General features: G+C 32.8%; 1 protein-coding gene across 3 annotated transcripts in view; it reads left to right on the forward strand.

The window, feature by feature from the left end:
• LOC134252108 (multimerin-2-like) overlaps window positions 1–26839 on the forward strand; it is an 83850-nt gene that overhangs the window by 42757 nt on the left and 14254 nt on the right. The window contains exons 2-3 of one of the 3 annotated variants that reach the window (XM_062734552.1): window positions 8289–8417; window positions 8840–9249. The exons of 1 other annotated variant lie outside the window; for it this stretch is intronic. In XM_062734552.1, the coding sequence (XP_062590536.1) occupies window positions 8289–8417; window positions 8840–9234 (524 nt within the window). In that variant the 3' untranslated portion in view covers window positions 9235–9249. Of the gene's footprint in view, window positions 1–8288; window positions 8418–8839; window positions 9250–26839 lie in introns of those variants that run through there. One more of the 3 variants, XM_062734551.1, reaches the window with a different exon arrangement.

Here is a 26839-nt window from a genome sequence, read left to right on the forward strand (position 1 = left end):
GTAAAGGTTTATAGGTGAAAACAAATTTCAGAATATGTTAGCTTGGTGATAAAAATGTAATATAAACTTTAGAAATAGATACCGAGCCAGGTTAATTTTATTAGGAAAAGCAAAATAATATTATATGGGCTGATTTTTACTAATTTGCATGTCCTCATAAAATTCACCTGGCTTGGTATATTTTTCAAAGGTTTATATTATACTTTTAGCACCAAGTTAACATATTCTGAAATTTATTCTCATCAGTCAAACCTTGACTGAGTGTGTTTTATCCATTTATAATTTTATTGAAATATTAGTAATATTTTCCAAATCTATTTCATTTTCCAATTCTTAGGAGAAAAAATTCTAAGAATTATCCACTTTTCTAAAGTTGTGACATGATATTGAGTCTCCTCCAAAGATAAAATTTGTTTGTATCATCTATCCTTAAGGTATACATTAATTCCTATAAAACGGGAACCCTATTGTAAAAATCGTAGCTGATTGAACTCTACATGTTCACATATGATATTGTTTCATTTTTTGAACATCAATGTGCTATTAAACGAAATCTCATCATGGAATCTGCATTGAAACAATTATCTGGGTTTTTTAAATCACAAAGTACAATGCCATTTCTTTCCCTGTTTTCAAAAACAATGATTTTTTTGTATCACACTGATTTCACTATACGAAAACCACTTCAACAATAAAGGTTGCCTTTACAGTTGATACGACAGGTGCTGGTGGAATCGGAAGCGGAAGTACACTAGTATTTCCTGTTGTCATCAATAACCTTGTGGGTGGATACAACCCAGGTACAGGGATCTTTACCGCCCCCACGGTCGAACAGTATGTTTTCTATATCAGTGCCCAGGGATATAGCAGTGACACATTGTATGTATCCATTGTACATAACGGAGGAGCAAAGGTTATGACAATGTCAGACGGGGGACGGGGTAAAGATTTCTACGATTCTGGATCCAACCTGGTGACTCTAAATCTTCAACAAGGTGACAGAGTGTGGGCAAGATGTCATAGTGGGTCAAATTATTACAGCGAGGGAATACCCATTACAACGTTTTCCGGTTTTCTAGTTTCATAAAATTATGTTTTGCATCTCTATCTCCAGAGCGGCACGTTTTAACAGATTTTAAGCTGTCCTCAGTGCTGAAAGCAAGTTTTCAGTAAATAAGTACGATATATGAGTATAGATTTTTGAATGCCATCTAGTCTTGGGTTGTTAATTCGGTTTGCGACGAAGCAACGTGTGTACAGAACGTGTGCATAAATAATATTAAGCTAATTCATATCTGATTTTAATTTACTGTATTTTTTACTTGCCACAACTTTATGTAAATGATTTTTTTTAAAAAGATACACAGAAACTGACACATATGTTATTATTTGGATATTTTATTACGCGAAGACGTTAATGTTAACAATAACGCCTTGTGATAAACATGATTACTTTAACTTTCCAATCGTCAACTTTCCTCACCTGTATGTAGCAATGTATCATTATTACATGCATATGGGGTTTCTAGTAGTGTCTGTCAGTTGATCGATACGCAAGGAAATGCTCTACATATGAGCAATTTCGAAATTAAGCCGTTTACAAACAAGTCGACGAAACTAGGATATTTAGAGTCTCGTTTAAAGCCTTCATGTTGCAAGTTTTGTGGTGGATAACCTTGTCACCAAATAGAATCTATCAATAAATCAAATTATAACTGCCTTTTTACATACTAATTGTTACAGGCCATTATTTACAAAATAAATGGGCTGCGTATTTTTCCTTATTATGTCTGAATGTCCACTTTATAACTGACTTTTGAATTATTTTTTTAAGCTTAAAGCAAACAGGACGGTGCTAGCAGAGGGAAAGGGTTGAGGTTATTTAGGAAATTATATATGGAATAATTGTAAACATCAAATCATGAACAAAATCAAATTACTAGAAGGTAATGAATCATTAACTATTTTTAATGATTATCAAAAAATTGAATCTCATCTGTCGAGAGACAAGACAGATTTAGAGCTCAAAATCATTGTTATGTAAACAAGGTCCGTGCCAGGTTTTTGTTCACATAGGTTAAATATATTAATATGCAGATTTTTTTCAATAAAAAGTTTATTCTAAATACTATTTGACAGTTTCTTGTGATTTCCTGAATCTTGTTTCGTGATAAACATGATATTTTCTATATGTAAATGTAATAAACAAAAACAAGGCACGGGCTTTGTTTATATTATGAAGAATTTATATTCTATATCTTTTGTGTAATTCAACAAATGATGTTCAAATTTTGCAGGTTAATTGAAGAGCTTAATTATACATATTATTAGGAATTATGAACATTAACTTTGGTTTATAAAATATCTGTTGAAAATGTGTCCATGTCCTGTCATGGCCTAAGCAATGAGTGTAAAAAGCAGTCATATATTGTGGGGCTAACTTCTCTTTTTATTTTATAGAATGAAAAGACCCCCAACCCCAACCCAAAAATAATATAATTTAAACAAAATCAATAAGAATATATACATTTTCAATACTCAAGGAAATGTCATAAGAGATGCTTTTTCTATTGACATAAATGTACATTTCAAATATTCTTTATCTGACTTTTACTTCTATAAGAATTTCTTTTAACTTCATGATGAAAAGAACGAAAACATTAAAGAGGAAGTTAACTTACGTCAATAAAAGAAGAAAACAATTTTGATATCTAACAACACATGCTTTACGAATTTGCATCTTGCGCATGTGTCATGCAATAGAAAAGGTCAAAGTTTATATGCAAATGTATATAAGGCTCAATATTCCCTTGGATCGCTATCACTTCTCTGATTTTCAAGATGAAGCAAGCACTGCTGTTAACGTTATTGTTTGCTTTTCTCATTCAAATAAATGGATTGTCCATATTCACGGACAGCAGTGGCAACAGTTCATCTCTATTGGACATCAATGATCCGGAATCCAAAAATACTGACGTCTTCCGACAGTTACTGAACCAAGAAACAATCATCAGAATGTCACTGGTGAAGAACGTTCACGCCTTAATGAAGGACATGCTGGATCTGAAGAAAAGTATGGAGACATTGGAAACATCCCAGCAGAAAACAGACGTAGAAGTGACCGCCTTAAAACAGGAGTTTGATAAACTGAAAAGAGAAAACCAAAGACTTGAGCTTGAAAACCGGCGCTACGAGGAAACTTTCAGAATTGTTACAGAAAATTTCACTAAAGTCGACGAACACATTCAACAGGTTGAGGAACAGTTGGAGGAGAAAAGAGAACGTTTTGAGACAAACACTAGTGCAGTACTGGCGGATCTTAAAGTGGAAGTTCGGTACCTGTCAGTGACTCTTCTGGACTTAAATAAACACACTTTGGAAATGGACAAGAAATTTCCTGAAATGATGCACGAAAAATATGAACAGTTGTCTTTGAGATTGAACAGCTCCGTGGAAAACCTGAATAATGATATAATGACAACAAATATTACAATGCTAAAATCCGTGTCTGACCTTGAACACTCACAAAATATACAAAATTCTATATCTGGTAAGTAAAATTCCTTTTTGCTTTGTATAAACTGTTAAAAGGAGAATTACATCTTACTGGACAAAATAATTGCATATAGAATAATCAGGAACATGGCCCCTTGAGGATGATGTTCTCTCAACGTTTTAGTTTTCAGAAACGAACGGATTGCTAGTAAGTACAATGTCTTTAAACAAAAGTTTCTCTACATGGAGAAAAAAATCAATTAAGTAAATAACTATTTCAAATAAAATTCAGTTTCATATTTTTAAAAATAGAATTTAGTTTCATATTTTTTTTAGGTTTAATCATCAAAAAGAACTTTTATTGATAAATGTCAAAATATAAAACTGAATTAGTAGCATTAAAAAATTAGCAGTTAAATCAATGAAAATACTCATGAAAAATTGTTACTGAACTCCTAAAGTAATGTATATGTAGCTCTACGTATTTTTTTCTTTAGAAATACAAATGTAGTCATTAATCATAATCACTGACTATATACTCAAAAAAAAAAAAAAAAAAAAACAAAAAAAAAAAAAACAAAAACAAAAATTAAAAAAAAAAAAAAAAAAAAACCATAAAAAAAAAAACAAACAAAAATCGCATACTTAGATTAAACATGATAATATAAGTTTTCATTTTAAGCTTTCTATTTTAAAAGTGATTTTAGTGTGTGTCATGATAAAAATCAAGCATGTCCTAGGTTGTAAATTGAAAAGTTAAGTTGATGTCATTGTCGTCGCCTCTAAATTCTAGGGGCATACCGTCTTAACCAATCCATATGTCCTTTGTAACGTTGATTTCCAATGTATGGACATCGTGCACGAGTACCTTTCAGACTCTTACGAACAATTTGTGCATTTATGCTGATTTCATCATCCAGTAATTGTCACAGTAGCAGTAGTTTGTATAGAGCATTTCTGAATCGGTTGCATATGTGCTGAAGGGGGGTCTGTTTGGGTGTGGTAACCCGCGGACGGCCAGTTTTTGGTCTATGAAACGTGCACTTAACTTGTGTGAGACGTACGTTTAAACGCAACAGAGCCGACTGATGTACACCAAATGCAGTGGCAATGTCCTGTTGCGTAGCTCCGGTTATCATCGTTAGCCTGGTTGCGTTCATCTTTGTTAAGGTGTGGCATTGCAGCATCAACATTGCAATCAAATCTTAAATATGGGTTTAAAAGGAGTGTTTATTGTTCCTCTAAATCCAAAATATCAAAGAAAATAGACCCCCAATTTAAAAGAAATCATGTAAAACACTATTTTCATAAACATGAAAAATCAAGGAAAATAATTCAACACTTGGGTTTTTAAAGCCCATGTTGTCTTTATATAGACCACAGGATATATCCAATAATAAAAAAGATACAAATGTAGTTGTTCCATATACTTTTTCAAAATTTCTTTGATGAGTAAAACAATATGCGTTCCTTTTTTTGTTGAGTATACATGTATAAGGAAAATTATTTAATCTCGAGTATATCTTAAGAAATATGTCTAGTTTTAAAAATCTTTTTAGGCTTGTCTTATATATTGGACATTTTTGCTGTTGTTTTTTAAAAATAAAAATAGATTAAAGATATCCTATCCTCAGCTTCAACAATTTAATTAATTTTCTTTTAATCAAAAAGTCTCAAATTGAAGCTTGATATTGAAATCTTTTCATGCAACAATTTTCATTTTATGCGATTTAGTGTGATTCAATGTTCTTTGAAGTTGTTAGTGGCTACCTTACAAAAAAATGATGTTTTGCATCCCATAAAAGTATTTTTAAAAATACATATTTAGAGAATAGCCTTAGATACAATGTTTTATACGGGAGCCCGTTAAGGCCAGTTTAATGAAAGTTTTTTTTTGCGTTTAATCCCAATAATCATTGCGTTTAAACGCAACATTGCGATCAATATCAATAATCATTGACTTTGATCGCAATAATCATTGAGTTTAAACGCAAAGTATTGCAATTCAACGCACTTTTGCATTTAAACAGAATAATATTTTTGAGTTTAAACGCAATACATTAAATGCAAAATATTGCGATTAAAATTAAAAATTATTGTGTTTAAACGCAATGCTATTGCGATTAAACGCAAGAGTATTGCAATTTAACGCAATAATTTTGCGTTTAAACGCAATAATCCTTGTAATTTAACGAATAATCTCTCCGTCTATGCATTTATTTTGCAATTAAACACAATAATACAGTTCTGTACTTTGAAATCATACATCGATTAGTGAAAAATTATAAATATACTATTATCCGGTTCTTTAAAAAAGAACTGTTTTGTTCTGTGTCTTTTTGCAAAATGGTACAGTTTTTGAGAAATGTAGTTGAACAATGGTATCCTAACAACCGGAGTGATTTAATCCTGTAAGCAATTAAGAACCCAAACTTTTATCGCTGCCATACGTTTGATCAATTGCTTACGTATTACAGCTATAAAAAATATTTTGAGTGGTATTAACAGCACTTATCAATTAGATAGTACACAATCTGTTTTCATTTGATTTTTATTTTGATCTCATTTAATTCCATCCCATCTGTATGTAACCAAAGGAAAGTTTGTGAATATACAATTTTATCATTGAGTCAACAGCTGACTGACCTTTATCATACAAATTGTATGTCCATTATCTATACACTAAACTGACGTCGGATTTTCCTGTAATTTCCCGAGCATGACAAGGAGCACACAGCGGGTGTGATTGGTCGGTAGGGGATGCTCACTCCTCCATGGCACCTGATCCCTCCTCTGATGTTTTGGAGGTCCGTGTTAGCTCTGCTCCTATTTTGTATTGTTTTATGGACTTTGCTATCGAATACTGTTCGTTATCTCTATATCCTTCATACGTAAGTCAAAATACTTCATGTTGTGTACAATTCCAACATTTCATCAGTCGTTTCCTCAACCCCTATATTCACTTTCTGACCACATCGTTGGTTGATAATTTTTAAATCATTTTTTTTCTTCTTTTGTCTTTTGTATAGAAAATCTTTTCAAATTATTTGCATAGTTTTAAAGTAAAGGAAAAAACAACAATAGAGAACATGTAATTTGTAATTGTAAGCATCTTATCAAAACTTGTACAGGAATATAGAGATCTATACATGTCTAAGTTATGTTTCTTACGTTGTATTTATTTTTATAGACCGACATTTTTTTCCCTCATCCTTAAACCCACACTAATGATTTAACCATTCAGAGAACGCTTGTTCAGAAGAATCTGATCATTTAAAGCTAAAAAATACATATAAGTACAAGAAAGAAAAAGATGATTGATTGTTTGTTGTTAAAGTCCCTCTCGAGAATTTCCCACTCATATGGAGACACCACCACTTTCCGATGGAGAGCTTCAAATTTTGTCCTATACTCGGCACTGAGGGCCATTGATCAGGGAGGGATCTTTTTCGTGGCAACACACACTGGATCGCGGTTTATATGGTCTCATCCGAAGGACGAGTCTCCACGTCCCACAGTGGGATTTCACGACTCTAGAGCAGACGCTCTAACCACTGCGCCACGCGGGCGACGAAAGAAAAAGAAAACAAGGTATCACTAAACGTGAGTACATTGTACTCTGCAAAGATCAAGAGTAATGATAGACTTTAAACACAAAGATGATTGAGATTAAGAGGCAAAAAATTATCATAATTTTCTGCGTTTAAACGCGCTATAATTATTACGTTTCAACGCAATAAAAATATTTCTTTCTCTGGCCTCAACAGTTTGCAGTAGTTTTTTTAAAAACATGATATGAAATAAGAAGTGATTTATGGTGTTTTGCAATGAATGGAAACGTTTCATACGGTATGCATTATAAAATTGTTATAGTTATAGTAAATAGAAGAAAATAAAATACTATATCAGAATAAAAAATTATGTAATTTTCTTCAAAAGCCTGGATACCTATATTTTTTCACTCTAACAGTAGGTGTTTCTATTCGCATTTCCTAAAAATTTATTTGAGAATTACTTACTTTCCCTATATTATATAATTAACTTGAAATATGAAGTGTGCAGAATTACTTCGAGAATTTAGAGAAACTTTTAGGAATATTGTACAATTATGGACTTGAATATGGTGTTAAATATGGTTTGTTATTAACCAGAAAAATATTCATATTGACCGAGGCAAACCATATTCAACACCAAAAGAGTCCATAATTGTTTTATTATATAGTCCGACTTGAATGACGACACCATTTTCATTAACGAACTTCAGTTGTTGAAAAAAAGTCTAGCTTACAGTTTGTCACCCCCGTGTTTTCCTTTCCGAGTTTCGCTGCGTTCGACGTGCAAACGTTTAAAAATAATCCTGCAATAGGTTTGTATAATATTTTCCCTAGCTGCTAAGATACGTAGCTCACTCAACTCGCTGCGTCTGTTGCAACTATTGTTTACAACGTTACTTGAGGTGTTGATTGTGACGTCACAATGCCACTGCACGCGCAATGACCCTCCGGTGAATACGGCCTCAACCACGTTAATATGTAGTTTTATGAACTGTTGCGCTTGTATAGATTATATAGGGAATATAAATAGATTATATAATTATTTCAATGAATCAATGCCTGACGTTCAGAAAATGAAGATCGGACTATTTTAATATAATAATTTTAGTAATGTTGCCTAAATTGTTGCATCTAATTCATAAACATTCATTAACTGATAATAATTTGCACTTTTCTGAAAATTCACGTCATACAATTATATTTGTCAAAAAATTGATTTTTCTCACATTTTAATTTCAGTGAACATCAGTAATACATTGGAGAATATGATGGTGGAAGTGAAACAATCAAAGCATGATCAACTGCAGCTGTCCTCTACCGTGTCCTCTCTCGAGGTGTTCCGAATGAATTTGACCAATAACATGTTAGGTAACTGCTTTTAAAAATACTGTAGATCACAAAAATTTCGCGACACCTTATTTTCACCAGATAGTCATAAACTCTTTATTAGAGAGACATATTATCAACGAATTGTTATTCTGCTATATAATCGTAAGGAATACTTTTATACGCGAGAATAAAGTTTTCGCAAACTCAATGTCTCGCGTAATTACGCGAAAATAAAGTTTCCGCAAATAAAAAAAAATCATTAAATGAGAGAACAGTAAAAAAGTATTAACACAGTATGACACCTTTTGCGATCTGGATCTTCATAAACTCTGTTCTTTTTTTTAATCATTAAATCCCATTTTGTTTGGTTTTTCATGCATACATAATAATTCCTTGGATATATCTTCAGCATTTTCAGTAACTGAATTTAAAAAAAAACATTAACGAAATAATATTTGTAGAAAAATCAAAGAAGGTAGGTTTTTCTGCCTCGGTGTCCTCCAGCAGCTCTTCGTGGAACAGTGGAACACTGGTATTTCCTACCGTCATCAGTAATGAAGGAAATGGATACAACCCAAGTAATGGAATATTTACAGCTCCTGTTGGCGGGATGTACGTCTTCTTCGTGAATGTTCAGAGTTATAATGCATATACAGTTTATGTAGATATTGTGTTGAATGGATCAAGTAAAGTAAGAACAATGGCCTATGGTTCCAGTAATGATAATTACGAGGCTGGTCCCAACCTGGTGGTGCTAAGTATTCAGAAGGGAGAGGCGGTATGGGTCAGGTGTTACTCTTGTAAAGGTTATTACTATGATGGCCCCATTACAACTTTCACAGGTTTTCTCCTTTGATTATTGCTGTAACACTGGTAGTTCCTTGTGTTTAGAATGAAAATTACCAGTAGTTCATTGTTTATAATGGACATTACTTAAGTCTAGTACCGGTAGTTCGACCATTGCTTACAATGAACAATAATTATGCTTGAATAATATATCTGGCAGAATGTATTAAAATAGGTTAAACATCAGTTTTATATAATGTTTTAATAAGCACTTCTGAGTCATTAAAGGCAGGTTAATATATTTTTTGAAAAGTTTAAAAATCGTATGAAGTTATTGTTGCAAAGTTTCTAGAGGTATTTAAAAGAGTGTGTTTTGACATTTTCCACAATTAAGTTTTCTAAATTACATTTCTTCTGAAAAAAAAATGAAATGATATTAATGTAATTCTTCCGTGTGAATTAGAAAATTGTTTGTATTGTGTATCTTTAATCAATCTTTAGTGTATGTCGAAAACTTGGAAAGCTTGGAAACAACATTTTAGTAAAAAGTGTATTATTATATGATACCAATATGCCATATATTTGTAATGTTTATACAGAACAATAAAAGTTTCATAAAATATTCAAAATACTTTTTTTATAATATATTTTCCCCCGACAAATAAATATTTTGATTTTTTTCTATTTAAAGTAATCAAGTATATTAAAGTATTTTCAAATAAATATACGGAAGCTCATTTAGGACCTATTCAAAACTGGTTCAAAATGGGCTTCCGTAGTTATGCTGTCTTTTTGACTATTTTACGGATATCCTACTGCGTATGCTCTTAATTCGTACTTTGGCAAATTCATACTGAATTCATGTTTATCATTGAATGTGTAAAATTCATATACTGTGTATTGGCAAATAATCACGATGGTTTTGATTTCACTATGTTCGCGATTCATCATTTTTCCGCGAAATTAAACCCATCATGAATACTATCATTTAAAAACGTTTAAATGCTTATACAAATTCAAATTAATTTCTCGCAGCGTGAAATTAAACCCATCGCGATTGGTACTTTTTGAGAAATCCAGGAAATTTAACACCGTGGAATTAAAACGACTTACAGTATTTACCATCCATAATTTTTTTGTAAGTTATAATAGTTAGTAATGATATACGGCAGTGCGACTCTGTCAAGTCAGACCTCGTTATGGTCCGAAAGTTTAAAAGTTCGACACTTTTATAGTCCGAATTATCTATCAGCGAAAAATAGCACTGGACCGCTCAGCGAAGATCCGACGTTGAATCAATGTTGGCAGTTTAACTCAATTTTAATTCAATGTCGAATCAACGTTACATTTTCAACGTTGAAAAGTCAACGTTTAATCAATATTGTATCTAGATTTATCAATGTCTAAACCAAACTTCAGCTAATATTCAACATTTAAACAACGTTGTGTGCCTGCTGGGAAGCAAAAAAATGGAAATTAGTATAATGAAAGAAAAATTATAATGCTAGATATTTGGACAATGAATCAAATGTTTTTCCTCCTCACCAAAATCTTTTATAAACAATGAAGGAGAATCGTTTTTTGTTGTACAACAAAATATTCAAAAAGTTGTGTTTATCAAATTTATAAACTTAAAAACTCCAAAGAACTTAAGGTATGTCACTCGTGAAATTTGTTAAATAAACGATTTTTGAGAAGTATATTTTGGATAAGTACTCATACAATGTGACTCAAAATCGCAGAGAAAATAGGGGTCAGTGTGCATCTTACTGATATACAGTACAATTAAGTTGACCTCTTTGCACTTAAACTTTAACTCTTTGGTAAATTACTTTAACATGTGTCATATTTTATCAGATGTAACCATGGCAATAAATAAAATTTCATTTTAATTAAAATAGTTTGAATAATATTCATCATTGAAAAAATCTTGCAAATTAATGCGCGTAATTATTGTGTGACTCTTTTGCATTAAAAAGTAACATATTTGGGGTATTAAAAACTAAATAGGCAATAAAACATTTTCTCAAATCAAGCTTTTTACGACTTAAGTGCTGATCAGTCACAAGTATCGATTACTTTAATATAATAAAAGAAAAAGTTGGCGTCAGTGATGCTAATTTTGAAATATTGGTCAAAATATCTGATTTTCATTCGAAAAATGGTATAAATTTTATTTAGACTTATTTGACATATCTTCATTTTTTGGAAAGTTTGTAGAAGGAAGGTGTAAAACTTGTTAAAAAAATATGAATGAAGACCTATTTAAAATATTCTTAGCAATATCATAACGGAAAATATTCTTCGAGTTAACGTATGTGAGGCTAAAGTTCCAAGATATTAAATTAAATAAATGTGCAGATTTACAGAATTATCTGCTAAATATCCTTCCACCATAAGAAAGAGTCCCTCATAAATCTTGTTTCTTTGTAGCTTTTTTAGCAGTATTTTCGTTGAATGTTAAAACATTAACATTGTTGAAACTAAATACGTTATAGAAATGAAAATTCATAAGTAGTTTTGAAGCAAGAGGATCTGCGTCAACTTTTCTAAAAGCTGTCGAGTAACATACCTTAATGATGCCTGATCTACTTGATCTGCGCATATTAACGCAGCATCGACTCAGACACGTCACAGTACCCTTGACTGCCGTCACAATTAAATACAATAACGTCACAATTAAAATGACGTCAAATTGCGCTAAAATGTTTTGCTGATCTTACATACCTGGTAACGCGATAGACTGCATGTTGAAAGCTGGCATTTCTATCATTTACCTGTTTTTTTTTTTAAATATGTTTTTTTTTAAATTTAATAAACAACTTTGGAACATAATTTATTTTGAGGTATCAATTTCTTGGTACAGATTCATTAATTTAATTTTGTTTTATTTCAATTTGTGAGTTAAAAAATCAATCACTGCAACCAAAATTAAACGATTTTAGTGTTTCTCTAAGTGTTTATACACAACTTTTTTTTTAATGAGGACTGCATGGATTATAGCTTGAGTTTAAAAACTGAATCTTTGAATCATTTGAATGCAACGCCCGAAATATTTTATGTTTCTATATATTACATGATATTAGTAAAATTCGTAATTTTGTCGCCTTTACACCCCCAACCCCCTTTTTCAAAAGTAATTAAACAACGTCGCATGTTAAGAAAAAAATAAAGCAAGGAAAGAAAATAATTTCATAATGTAAAAATTATTTATTCATTAGAAACTAATACAGAATTGCAATCGTTTGTTGATGTTATGTAAACCCATTGCGACTAATAAAACATAAATCCTAATTTTGTGTTTTGATATGTCCCCTTTTCACAGCAAAAAAGGTTACCTCCAATTTCTTTTCATTTTTCATAAGAATGAAAATTGCATGATATATGTGAAAAACAAAACATTTCATCATTTTTTTAAGATTTGTCAATTTCTTTGTTTTTTGGAGAGTTTTAGTATGTAATTGTTTATAAAAACAAGAAAAATGGTCCATATCTTGACAGTGCCCCCATTTGACTACAATAAAGACAGGATAAAAAAATCATTCTAATTTTTCTTAGCATAATACATACAAATATACTTACAAGAATTAATTTTTTTTAGCAATCCTTTTTCGTAATTTTCAACTAGATCGGGTCTCGTTAATCTTAAAATTGCAATAAAATGATAAACATCAAAACGTACTACTTTCAAACACAAATTTACTTCAAGATTCTCTGCGATAAATTAATGTCCGGACTTTCTGGCATTATAGACAGGTGCTTTAGAATAAAAGTGAACTCGTAAATCAAGTCCACCGCAGTTGTAGTACAAGACAAACGTCATCCAGTTGGTGAAGGGAGAGGAATCAAGTAGCAGAAGAGGACAGAAGCTAACAGAAAAAAATTAAACTACGCCAGAGATTCGAAGTTCTAGGCAAAAAACTACAGTTTTCTAACATTTTAAAAACCAACCTTAAACCAGACTTGGTTTTGTGGTCGCAAAGGACCTAAACCCTCCACTCATCAATTAAGAATTTCGCAAACCTGGTAAAAAGCATCATTACTCAATACGCTGTTAAATACCTATATCATAGGTTTTTGGAACTTTTTTGCCAAAGATATCTTTGATCAAATTGACTTTTATTAAAATTTTGGTGGAATGCTTTCTCCTCCATGGCACCTGATCCTACCTCTGCTGTTTTTTGAGGTGTGTTCTTCTTCCGGGTAATCTTGTTTTAGCATACTTTTAAGCTTGATTGCCGGTGTTATCTCCAAATTTTGAATAATAGGAAACAGTCTCGAATGGATATTTTAACTTATGTAACGAGTTTATCCAGATATTAAAGCAGCCCTCCACCTAATTGAACACAACTTTATTAACTTTGATTTTGGAATAGGAGCTTACAGTACTATTAATCCCTCTTTTGATGAAACAATGAACAAAGTTAAAACTAGAGGTACTATGAGCAATGGGCTCACTAAATGATACCCTCCTATATGATTATAATTTCAAAGTCCATGTTTTACTCTTGGAAAGCGGAAATAAGTGTCAGATCAGCTAGAGGTACTGTGAGCAATGAGCTCACTAAATGATACCCCGCCTCCCATATTAATATAATGGCAGTGTCCATGTTTTGCTATGGAAAACCCAAAATATGTGTCGAATCAAAAAACTAAAATAGGAAGTGCACAATGGCAATCTGTAATAAATATTTTGTGAAAGTCTCATCAAATTTCATACAGTGGTAGGAGAGGAGTTGCTCATAAGAGATGGATACCCCAAAGCGTAAAAGACGGACGGACGGATGAACATCCCGACTACCATATACCCTCCCGCTTTTCAAGCCAGGATTATACGAGTAAAAAGTAAAAAAGGAGGTCACAATGGCACTAAAATTCTGTGCAAGTGTCATTAAATTTCATTCAGTGGCAGGCACATAGCATCGCATAAAATAAAAATAAAAACATTTCCTTCATATCACTTGACTATTGTAAAAAGTGAGGAGGAGCACCAACTTTTCAATAGTTAAGTTAAAGTTAAGGGAAAAAGTGCCCCCCTGTTTCTACGTGCCTGAGTGGTAAAAGAGTAGTTGCGGATAAGAGATAGGTAGCCGAAAGCGTAACGGATGGAAGGACGTACAAACAGACGGACGGCCGGACTTCCGATTACTATATATATACCTTCCCGCATTCAAGCAAGGGTATAAAAATACCAATCAATATGAAAGGACTCCATTCTTATAAAAACCTGTTCAATTAATTCTAAATGTTATTGTTTTCTTTCAACACTCACTTTTAAAAGTGTTTTAAAAGTGTTTAAAGTAGGGATGTCAAAATTGTCAATAATTGATATTCGAATATTCGATAGGAGTATTCGAATCTATTCGAATATTCGATAAAATAAATACATCTTGCATTATAAAATATACTGTATACAGGGTTATTTTCGCCCCGTTTAATTTTCGCCCTTTAACACTTGCAAACAATTTTGCCCCGTTTTTATTTCGCCCAATCATAATTTATATTCACTCTCCTGTCAAGCAGAATAGGTTTTATATGCCATTATTTTGGAACAAAAATTCATGCAGAGTTTGGTAAATGTGCAATTTAATATATACTTTTTTGATTATCGAGTATATTAAGAGTATATAACCAAAATGTAATTTTTTGTTGTTGTTGAAAATTTAAAAGATTCTTTAGCATGTTCCAGATTAATTGATCGTCTTACTAACGACAACACTGATAACTCCTACAAATTAATACCAAGCAGAACAATTATCTAACGAAAAAAATTAAAAGCAATTACTTTTTGCTATTCAATTTCCTGAAAATGATTTTTAATGATATTTACATAAACAAGGAATCGATGTGTTAACTGTAAGACTATGTCCTTATAACAATACAAGATGACTGTAAGTACTGGACAATATTATAACACTAACTAATGATCAAATGAATAAATTACTTTAAAGATACACTCTTCACACCTTTTTTTATAGTTTAAAATAAATTTTATTCATTAAAATGGATTGAACAGCAGGCATAAATGCCTATGATTGTTCTCTCAACACCTCTTCACACCTTTAAGGGGATGACCATTTGATCCTGAAGGGGGGGGGGGGGGCTGGCAAATTTTTTTGAGACGGATTATTTATTTTCATGCCTGTCGAGGACAGATTATTTATTTTCAAGATTATCAAGGACAGATTATTTATTTTCTTCTATGTCTTACCGTACTTTGATCAATTGATTCTAAAAGACTAATCATTTATATACCATATTCGGATACAGGATTTGGGGAGGGGACAGGTATAACTCTGTTTAGGCAAGAGGTCTGGGGCCACCGTAAGGGCCCCAGTGGGTCCTGGGCAAAGCCCTGGTAGGGGCCAAGGGAGTACCCCCCCCCCCACCTCCACCCCGAAGCTCTTGGGGTTTCGTGTATTTTAAGAGTAAAACCAGGCATTTTATAGTGGTATTGGTTATTATGAACCAAAGTATGATATAATTAATACTGGTCATACCGTACTTTGAATGAAGTAAGTTCAGGGAGCAAAGCCACCTGAAGCTCTTGGGTTTTACAATATGTATAAGAGTAAAACTTTTGTAGGAATTGGTTAGATGTGTACCAAAGTATGACATTATTAAGTCATATCATACTTTGAATGAAAAGGGCCCAGGGGGCGAAGCCCCCTGAAGCTCTCGGGTTTTTGTGTATTTTAAGAGTAAAACTAGGCACAAAAATATTGGTATTGTCCCAAAGTATGGCATTATTATTTTTATTCGTATCATACTTTGAAATTTTAAGGGAGGGCCTGGGGTCGTACATATGTACGTCCCCTTAAATCCGCCAGTGTATATTTTGTATTAATTTATCTGGAAAGTATAATTATTCAACAAGAAAATTTATCTTTTGTGGTGTATAAGAATTGGTTTGTATTTAAAGTTATTCATCACACCTACTAAGTGCACATTGTCATGTTGATACCTGACTACAAGTATCCAGTCTGATAATCTGATTTTAAATGCTATTTGGTTCTAAAATGGCGAGCGAAGCGAGCTAAAAATTTTTTTGAATTGAAGACTTTTGAGATTAAATTACACGTAAATAAAAAAGGTATTTTTACAATATTTTAAAATTATCAGAAGTCAAGGTCAGATTATTTATTTTCTCTGTAGTGAAGGACAGATTATTTATTTTCAAAATTTTCAGGGACAGATTATTTATTTCCAAAATCTGCCAGGCCCCCCCCCCCCTCAGAATCAAATGGTCGTCCCCTAAGGTAATCCAAGAGGAGTGTCTTTTAATTTTGTACAAACTTGATTTAATTTCTAATAATTCCAATCTTAATTTCATTTATTGATTCCCTGTGTTTTGATTGGACGAGAACAAATTCAAGAAAAAGTTTACATATCGATGAATTTTTCAGTCAAAACTACCTTCTTGACCTAGCTTCTAGGCTGTTGTAAAAACAATGAAAACAGATACTTCTAGTCCGTTTTAGCTAAATTATGATTACATGTATAAGAAACCTGAAATAAAAAAAGCAAAACAGGAGATAAACAGGAATAACAGACGGGAATATTATGTTTTTTTCACTGTCGGATGACGAGTGTGGATTTTTAAAAATTGCTGATCATGCTGTCATTTTCTCGACGTTCCATATCAGCTCAGTTGATATCGTTGTGATAGGGAAAAGAAACGTACCTCAGACTCTTGCCTTATCAGCATCAAATTCATATATTTACATCCTACAGATCCCATATTCTCCCTAAATCTTTGAGCGAACCAGAGCAAATCGAGGACGTCGTCGGTCTGCAACTTTCGCTATGAGCGTTGTTGTTAATGTCAACATGACCATGGTCAAGGACGAATTATTCTGGAGAATACGCGTATTTTCGATATTTGTTGACTTAAACACATTCAATGAGTTTTTATAAGTTTATTTACTGATTGTTTTGACAATTTAAGTTGGATTTTATCGCTAGTTATCTTTCTTTGCGGTATAAAGTATTCCTACGCCGTACAAAATAACGGATTGTATGGCGGCCTCAAAGAGAAATAATTTTGATGATTTTAAAAATTCGTGATTTTATTCAGTTTGTGAGTACAAAGGTAGAGTTTACACATCGATAAATTCCGAAAAAGTACGTTTAATCATATAATAAACCTTGCCAGTTTTTTCTCTCTTTTAAATGCATGTACACTTAAAAAACGAATATTCGAATCATGAATTTATTTTCGGATATCAACTCATCGAATGAAGATTCGAATATTCGCTGACATCCCTAGTTTAAAGATGATTCACTGAGTTCTTACCCATGGTACTTTTAAACTCGGTGTGATGTGCAGTGAGATGTAAAATTGAAGATTTGTTTAAGGTCCCTCTCGAAAATTTTTTACTCATATGGAGACGCCATAACTTACCGGCGGAGAGCTGCAAATTTTGCTGAACCTTAATGTCTATATCGGGAATGTTGCATTTTTGTTTTACGCTTACCTTTTAAATAATGTTTGATTTATTTCATCGCATTTAACATTATACTCTCGAGTAAAAAAAATGCATATTGCATCAAATCATTTAATCAAGATTATCAGTTGATACAAAAAAAAACATTGCAAATCGACTGAAAATAAAATTACTACTTCCTTGCACTATTAAACTCTACCAAAATACAAATCCAATTCACTGATTAAGACGTAAAAAGATTCATTTACTAAAGGGACATTCGAATGTGGTGACATGTACATTCAATACATGATCAAAATAACATAAAAGTAGTAAGCTCTGACTGACGTCATTGGACAGGATTTTTTTTTTACGTTTATCCAATCAAATTCGTCCAATTGTTGAGCAGTGAATCAAGTAGAACCCCCAGAATATGCATATAAAACCTTGCGTTTGCTTATATTTTGCAGGCCACATTTAGGTAAGATATTACATACAAGACTGAAAACATGATTTATATACTAAGAATGTGCATATGTTGTAGCATGAGTCGATTTTTAATTGCTCTCTCGTTGCTGTCAGACCAAACAAATGGAGCATTTCTAGGACTTTCGTGACTGATGGTGATTCTAAAGAATCAGACACTTTCCGTCACCTTCTTAACCAAGAAAGCCTCATAAGAATGAGTTTAGTGAATAATGTTCAGTCTCTGATGAAAGACATGTTGACATTAAAGGAATCCACGGGATCTAGAATTTCTCAGTTGGAGGCAGAGGTAGAAAATCTCAAAACAGAAAATCAACGACTTGATTCTGAGTTACAGAAGACCAAGGAAAAGGGAGGAAACTTTTCTACGTTAGTTGCCTCTTTTCAGACATCATTGTCGAATGTTTCAAGTCTCGTTAGTGGTAAGTGATTTTTTGATACCTGAAAAAAAATGCTGAGTTCATTCTAGTGTTTCAGAGTGTATATATCACAGAAAAAGAAAACTAAGTGTAAGGTAATTTTTCTCCACAAAAATTAAGATGTAGAATCTTTATCACGAAGACTTTTTGTTATAATTACAACTTCAGAAATTTCTCTATTCATGTAAAGTTGTTCAGTTGTATTTAACAAAGGATCATGATAAAGCCTGCACCATGGTTGCAGCGTCATGTAACTATTTACAAGATTTTCAAACAATGTTACATCACGTGAAGGAACGGTTTCTCCAGACTTTCCACTTTGCCAGGAACCCTCGGGTTTCAGTGGTTTATTGACATGACAGCAAATTCTAAGGGGAATTAATATTACAAAAATGGGCACTACCTTTAAAAGTAATCCATCGCTGTTTTTCATTGTCCGTTCTTTCCGGTCATTAATGTAATGAAATAGTGCTCATTTTGAATCCTTTTATTCGTCACAATCTGATAGTTTCTAGAAATAACAGAACACCTTACTGCGCTTGAAACCAATTACATTGGTTATTTATTTCAGCTTCGGTTTTTATTTAATATCTTTTTTTTATTTTGTAAATGTGTACTTTAGTAAATAGAATACTTTTCAGGATGCAGCAAATGCTCTATCAAGGCCCTTTTCATACTCCTTACAAAAATATTAACTGCTGTTAAGGAGAAACTTAAAAGAAACTGCGTTTCCGCATATTCTCGAAGTGGTGAGAAACAGATGTACGAGGGACGTTCAATAAATAATGTCATCGGGGCTCGGAAAGAAACAAAAAACGCTTTCTATAATTTAGTCTGAATGATTTAACTAGAATATTCTCTTTTAATTAAGCACATGTCTGTAACATTTTTATTCAATTTCTAATTGCTTTTAGAACACAATTTTGAGTATGACCCTTCGTATACTGGAATATGGCAGATCCTATTATTTGCTGTACTTGTTTTGTCTTTCTGATAGATGCTTTTTCTAAGTTTGGGAAATGAAACAAGTCAAAGGTTGAAAGATATGGCAAATTTTGTTGGTGTGACAAAACATTAACTCTCTGTTTATCCCCAACTCCTTTACTCTTCATGGCCTGTGGGTTTAGATGCTGTCATGAAGAATTTAATGTAGTGAATTCCCTATTCTGTTTCCTTCCTCCGATAAACCTTTCATTTTTTTTGCAAAAAATTGTTTTCTAGACACCTCCAGAAATTGAACTTCCTCCTCGAATATGAATTTATACAAGACCGCTAATATTTAAGAAAATAGCATATAAAACTGTTTTTGTGCTCTTGTAATTCTTTGCTCTTCTTAGGCCTTTGCAGTTTTGTAAGGTGCATCTCATTGTAAATTTTTCTTGGGGTTTGAAGCAAAATGGATTCAAGTTTCATTATCTGTGTGAATATCAAACAAACGCGGATAAGTACTATTTTTGATTTTTTAAAAAAAAATAATTGGTTAGATATTCCTACAAGCTGTCGTTTTCACTTATTGTTCAAAATATGGGATGACCTTTGGGTATAAAACTTTTTACTATCAAATGTATCTTTAAAACAGTATGAACTACCCCCAAAATGATGTTTATCAATTTTGCTATGTGTCTTAAAGTCAAAAAATATAATCAGTGATAATTTGTTGAATTTTTTGCAAATATGCATTGGTTGTTGTATGTCCTTGTTGCCAAGGACGGTACCCATTTTTAATGCCCATTATATGAATTTTGATTATTGAAATCCACCTGTTCATGTGTGTTTAAAACAGACATTGAATTCTGTATATTACCCATTACAGATTTCAGTTAGTATATTTTTGGGATATTAACAAGTTTTACAACTGCTTTAATGAAGCGTTTAATTTTACTCTAGTTTACTGATTCTTGACCATTCATTTTTAGACGGTGGCTATATATAGCCACAGGCTATTGCTGCTGGTCTGTGTAAACACACGGGGACCCTAGCGGCGATTTTTACAGAGTGAAAATAATGAAAGTAGACTTATTTCGATGTTTGAAAATAAAATGTACATAGTTAACAAATACTTTCAAGTTATTTCAGAGACATTTCGTTGATGGATACAAAGCCTAATTCCTGATATTTGCCGTTATCAATATTTCTCGCCTCATGAATATTCATTGAGTTACGCCGAACTAAACTAACTCGTACACCAACCGACTCGTAAATTCGTAATCAAACTACAGATGTCAATTCGTACATTTTTTTTTTTCGTTTTTTCTCACATGTTCGAAAAATCAGTTTCGTACGCACATTGTGTTTCTTTAAAATTACCGATTAATTGTTGAAAAATATTTGAAGTTTTAATTGTACGATTGTTTCACTATCTAACTCTGAAATCAAATACTAGTAATTATTACTAGTAATTGCTAAACAACACACGGCTGTTTCTTAAATACTGCTTTGTGATTTTTTTTTACAATAAAACTTAAATAGTTTATTGTAATATAACAGTCTTATTGTTTGAATTTCTTATATCTGTTTACAATGCTATGTTAGTAAAACGAATATATGTATTTTAGGAAAGAAGAAAAAAGATCACTACATCTTAATCAGTTAATAAAACGGTTTTTGGAGGTATACGATGCCATAGAATTTGCTAAGTTTATTACCATTCTAGTTTTTAATTATAAGATTTGTCTGATTATCCCGGACACAAAAACGACTCAACTGATAAAAATTTGTCAAAGCTATAATTACAAAGACTACAACGGACAATTTACCCATATATTTCATTCCTATAATTAGAAACTCTAACGTGCCTCTAATAAATATACCCTTTAGTGGGTGTACGAAAATGTACACTCAAAAACATGTGCATGAAATAAAACTAGTATTAGGATTTTATGCGATTTTAGTGGGCTGAATTTAGGTCAGTCTTCTGGTGTGTTCACAAAGCAGTAAATATGTATTGCGCAGTGATTCGCAAGGTTATTGCATAATTATTAGAATATTACGTATGAGAAATACCATCATCGCAAACCATAGCCAAAATGTATGATCCTCTCCCATTCTGGAGAAAGCTCCATGCGCATATATACAGACTCCGATCGTGACTTGAGACGACGGAAAGTAGAGACAGAAAAATATTTTGTTATTCTTTTTTTTCCTATCTTTTTTTCCGAGCAGTACACGGGGGTTGTCGTGTTCAAAGCGTTTTTCTCGAAAATTAGTAGGTGCTGCAAGATAAAATTTTAATTTCGCAAGTATTTATTTATCATATTTTAGTGTATCTGAATTCTTTTGATAAAATGTAGACAATTTTTAAAAAAAAATAATACTTCATTAACATGCTTTAATGTACTTAAGCACGATTAAAAAAAACCGGCTTTAAAAATAATACCTGAATATTGTTTCGAAATAAAAGTATTAAATAGATTTTGGTAAACATTATCCTATTTTTCATTCACTATCTATTGTGTCGTCTTTTGGAAAATTTAAGGACATTTGCTTAATTATTTTATAAATTAATCAGTTTATCAATCATCCGAAATGGGAAAGTGGTAAATCCACGAAAAACGGCGACGTTCGATGGCGATACTACGCACTGGAAAGCAGTTCAGTTTTTTCCTCTTTAGTGTACTAGAGAAATGGGAGTTTTCTAAGCGAAATCGTTTTAATCAAATCCAAGGGTAGAACAAACAGCTACAGGAATAGTGGAAGGCGCTGTCAATGTTGACAGCCAATATATATTATATAAGATTCTTTAGTTTAATGATAGTAAAAATATTGTCCATAACTTTAGTACTAATTAAATCTTCACAAGGTCCTATTTGTGCGCGAGATTGGTTTCTGGCTGTTATTTGAAGAATTAAGGGAGACTCAACTATGTGAATCAATGAAATTCCTTTAAGTTAATTTAAGTTGGAATTATCCAACTTGTTTTTAGCAAAGAGGAAACTTGACACTGCTTTAGACATTTTGACATTATCATCCGAGTGTCGTAGGCGACACAACACATTAAATGAAATCTTATAATTTGCAATTGTTTATTTATGCATATACCTATTTGAAGTTTGCCATGTTTTTAAAATTTTAATAAGATAATAACAATTTTAGATAACATTGAGAATTCACAACACTTTACTTTTTAGTACAAAAAATATAAATTCATATATTAAAATACAGGTAGATATATTCTGAAAAATTGAAATAAATTTTTATAATTTCCATATCATTTTACAAAATCTTACAACATTTTTTCTTATATACTGCCATTCGCCATTTGACGTAGCGAGTTTGCTTTGGACTCACGGACCTGAAGAAGTCCATCCTTACGTCGCGGATTCGACTCCCACTGCGTGACATGATATCGACCCTTAATTCAGATTGAGACCCGATCCCGTGTCGCAGTAATTGCTAGCCAGAAAAATATCCTTCGCTGCTGAAAATGTTATTCTCGAAAGGGGTGTTAATTAAACAAACAAAATCATTCATGCCACCGTCTTTCAGTACTCACAGTACTTTGATTAATTCAGTGTCTCGAATAACCGTTGTTTCCCAGCTTCCCACAATGAAATAATGCGATGAAAAGTGGTCACATAAACTGTTATCAATTCATTAAAGATTCAATAATGAGAGAAAGTCAAGCTTAATGTCATATGATTTCTATATTGTATGTTATCGAGCTAATGACATTATTTATTGAACATCCTTCTTATTAAAGGAATATACAACCCATTGTTAACCAGTCACACCCGCAATAAGCCATACATATTGATCATGTAGATGGAAAATTACGTAGTCAAATTCAGTATTAAACAAAGTTCTGACAAAGGACATGAAACAAATCAGTCAAAATCGACCTCATGATAGGTTATATTTGCTAACAAAGATTTTACCACTACCACTAAGTTAACAAATTGCCAGCTTGAATAGAGATTATGAAATCCCTTTAATGTAAAGCTAGCCTCTGTCTCACAATTATTCTTTCTCATTGCCTGTGGTTGATAAAAGAATAAGCTGTAAGACATAAACACCATATAACATTGGAATGTAACTACATGAATGAGAAAAATCCTAAATGAAAATGCTGAATTCATTTCGTTTCAGTTGCTTTATTTTTTTTAATGCGTTTTTGCTTTCACATACGTTCAATGAATCATCATCACTACAACGAAGAAAAAATAAAGACAACCAACATTTAAGGTCATCCAATGCCTTAATTGACTCTACATGTTATGTCGTCCAGTGCCTGCATTGACTCTACACTTTAGGTCAACTAATGCCTGCATTGGCTCTACATGTTAGGTCATCCAATGCCTGCATTGGCTCTACATATTAGGTCATCCAATGCCTGCATTGGCTCTACATATTAGGTCACCCAATACCTGCATTGGCTCTACATATAGTTCATCCAATGCCTGCTATTAGGTCGCCCAATGCCTGCATTGGCTCTACATATTAGGTCGCCCAATGCCTGCATTGGCTCTACATATTAGGTCGCCAAATACCTGCATTGGCTCTACATATAGTTCATCCAATGCCTGCATTGGGTCTACATATTAGGTCGCCCAATGCCTGCATTGGCTCTACATATTAGGTCGCCCAATGCCTGCATTGGCTCTACATATTAGGTCGCCCAATGCCTGCATTGACTCTACATGTTAGGCCATCGAGTGCCTGCATTGGCTCTACATGTTAGGTCAACCAGTGCCCGTATCGGTTCTACATGTTAGGTTCCAATGCCTTAATTGGCTCTACATATTAGGTCGCCCAATGCCTGCATTGGCTCTACATATAAGGTCGTCCAGTGCCTGCATTGGCTCTACATATTCAATCAACCAGTGCCTGCATTGGGTCTACAGATTAGGTCGCCCAATGCCTGCACTGGCTCTACATATTAGGTCGTCCAATGCCTGTATTGACTCTACATATAAGGTCGTCCAATGCCTGCATTAGCTTACATTTAAGGTCATCCAATGCTTGCTTTGGCTCTACATATTAGGTCACCCAATGCCTGCATTGGCCCTACATATTAGTTCGCCCAGTACCAGCATTGGCTCTACAAATTAGGTCGCCCAATGCCTACATTGGCTCCATATATTAGGTCGCCCAATGCCTGCATTGACTCTGCTTACAAGGTTGCACAATGCCTGAGTCAGCCCTGTATATGAGGTTCTTGACTCTGCATATAAGGTCATTCAGTACAGCCTAGGTCTACATCCACTTATAAGGCTGTTCAAGGCTTGTGTAAAGACGAATAATGACCTCCATCAAATAAAGACCCAGGGACGAAAATGACCCCAACCCGTAGAGAATAAAAGATCATTTGTTTGTAGAAGGATATGGAGATAATAATAATAATGATTGTTTTTTATATAGCGCTTTTCTAGCATAAATGCTAGCAACTCAAAGCGCTTTAAAATACATTATTACCCCCCGCATACCATAACAATCCAGAATCTTTCTCAGTGCAAGCTGCCGTTAAGGCGCTAGAACACTAACATTCTGACAATATCTTTCACTGTCTATAGCCAGGTACCCCTTTTACATTTGGGTGGAGTGAGGAAATTTGTGTAAAGTGCCTTTCCCAAGGACACAACGTCGATTTGCCGCGGCCAGGATTCGAACTCACAACCTTTCGGTTTGGAGTCCGGCACCTTAACCACTAGACTACCGACGCTACGAAGTGCACCGGGGGTCATTATTTTATATGTGAGTCTTATAAAAATTGACCCGGTTGAAAAATCACCCCTTTTATAGTGATCCAAAATTTTAAAGTTTACATTGATGCAAAGCATTAAATTGGCAAAAGGAATATTTCATTTTAGCGTTTTAAAGAATTTTCATAGTAATCCATAGGATTTTTTAAAAATGAAAATACATGTATATGTACTATGCATGGTCCATTCTTTATATAATTTTCAATGTGATCAAACCGTAATTATTAATGTTTTCAAAACAATATGTAATAAAGCAATTTTTCTTGAAAACTTGTACAAGTTAACGTATTATATATAGTTATTTAAGATTTAAGGCTCTTCTACTGTTTTCATATCCAGAAACTCAATACGTTTTGATTCAAAGATTATGCACGTTCATCCTGTGGAGCAGTTCATGCAAACCACTTTTTATAAAATCATAAAATAATTAATATATGAGGAGAAATGAAAAAAATAATTAAAATCTAAAAACAACCATAGAGCGATTTTTTTTAAGGTGATGACACTTTTTCTCCTGGCAGATAGGTCATTTTTGGACGTCGAATAATGACCAGGGGTCATTTTTCTCCGTAGAATAATGACCGGAATCATTTTTCGCTGTCGAAAAATGACCCCCGGTCATTATTCTATGGGGATCATTATTCGTCTTAACATCTGCATTGGCGTTACAAAGGTAGTTTAATGCCTGCATTGCCTGGTTGAAACTTGCATCAGGTATACGTATCGCTGGCTTTTGAACTATTCAAAGTGATAAATGTTAAGCATTTTTTGTAATTGTAATTAAAAAGAAACGGACAGATAAAAAATAAATTGATTAATTTTAAAATAAATTTAAATAACAGTTACATTAATTATTTTTCTTATTGGACAACTTGAATGTTATGCCTAGTTTGAATTTTGTTTCTGCTATCTGTATGGAATCTGCTATCTGTATGGAATTTGTAAAAATTTCTGAAAATCGCTTAATTTCAATCATTACCTTTTAAAAATCCGTTGGTTTGAAACATTTTTTGTTCTTATGATATTTGAAGTCTAAATTTAATATTTTGCGAACAGTTTTTGATCAATTATACTAAAACAACCAGTTTTCTTTAAAAATGTCAATAAAAAAGTAGTTTAGACATAAAAAAATCTCATTTAGAATAAGAAAAATCCTAAATGAAAACACTGAATTTTGTTAAAGTTGCTGTTTGATATCAAATACTGCTCGTTATCTTCACTTTTTACGTCATAAAAACGCATTATTATTAGGGTCTTCCGTCTCAGCGGAAGACCCTTCTATTATTCTTCGGCTACTTTTCACCAGTATTATTCTTTTTTTTTCTTTACAATTTTAGTGCAGAAGATTTCTCGGAGATGGCTCGACCGATTTACTTAAAAATTTCAGGGAAGGTATATCTTTATCTAAACCTTATACATTTTTTTCATTTTTTTGAAAATCACTTCCGGTCGAGAGTTATTGCCCTTAAATCAAAATTTTGAGGACCTCTTTGTCTGCGATAGAACTCAAAAACGATTATAGCTAGAGCGCTGAAATTTTCTGTGATAATAGAGGACATGTTCCCATGTTGCAACAAGGTTTCCAAATTTTCCGAAAATGTGTAGTATGGAAACGGCCAAGGGTTGAAAATTAGGAAACAAATCAA

Source organism: Saccostrea cucullata, unplaced genomic scaffold (assembly GCF_032062105.1).
Source record: "Saccostrea cucullata isolate Sc308-1 unplaced genomic scaffold, CSIRO_AGI_Scuc_v1 ctg6059, whole genome shotgun sequence".
NCBI classification, from domain to species: Eukaryota; Metazoa; Mollusca; class Bivalvia; order Ostreida; family Ostreidae; genus Saccostrea; species Saccostrea cuccullata.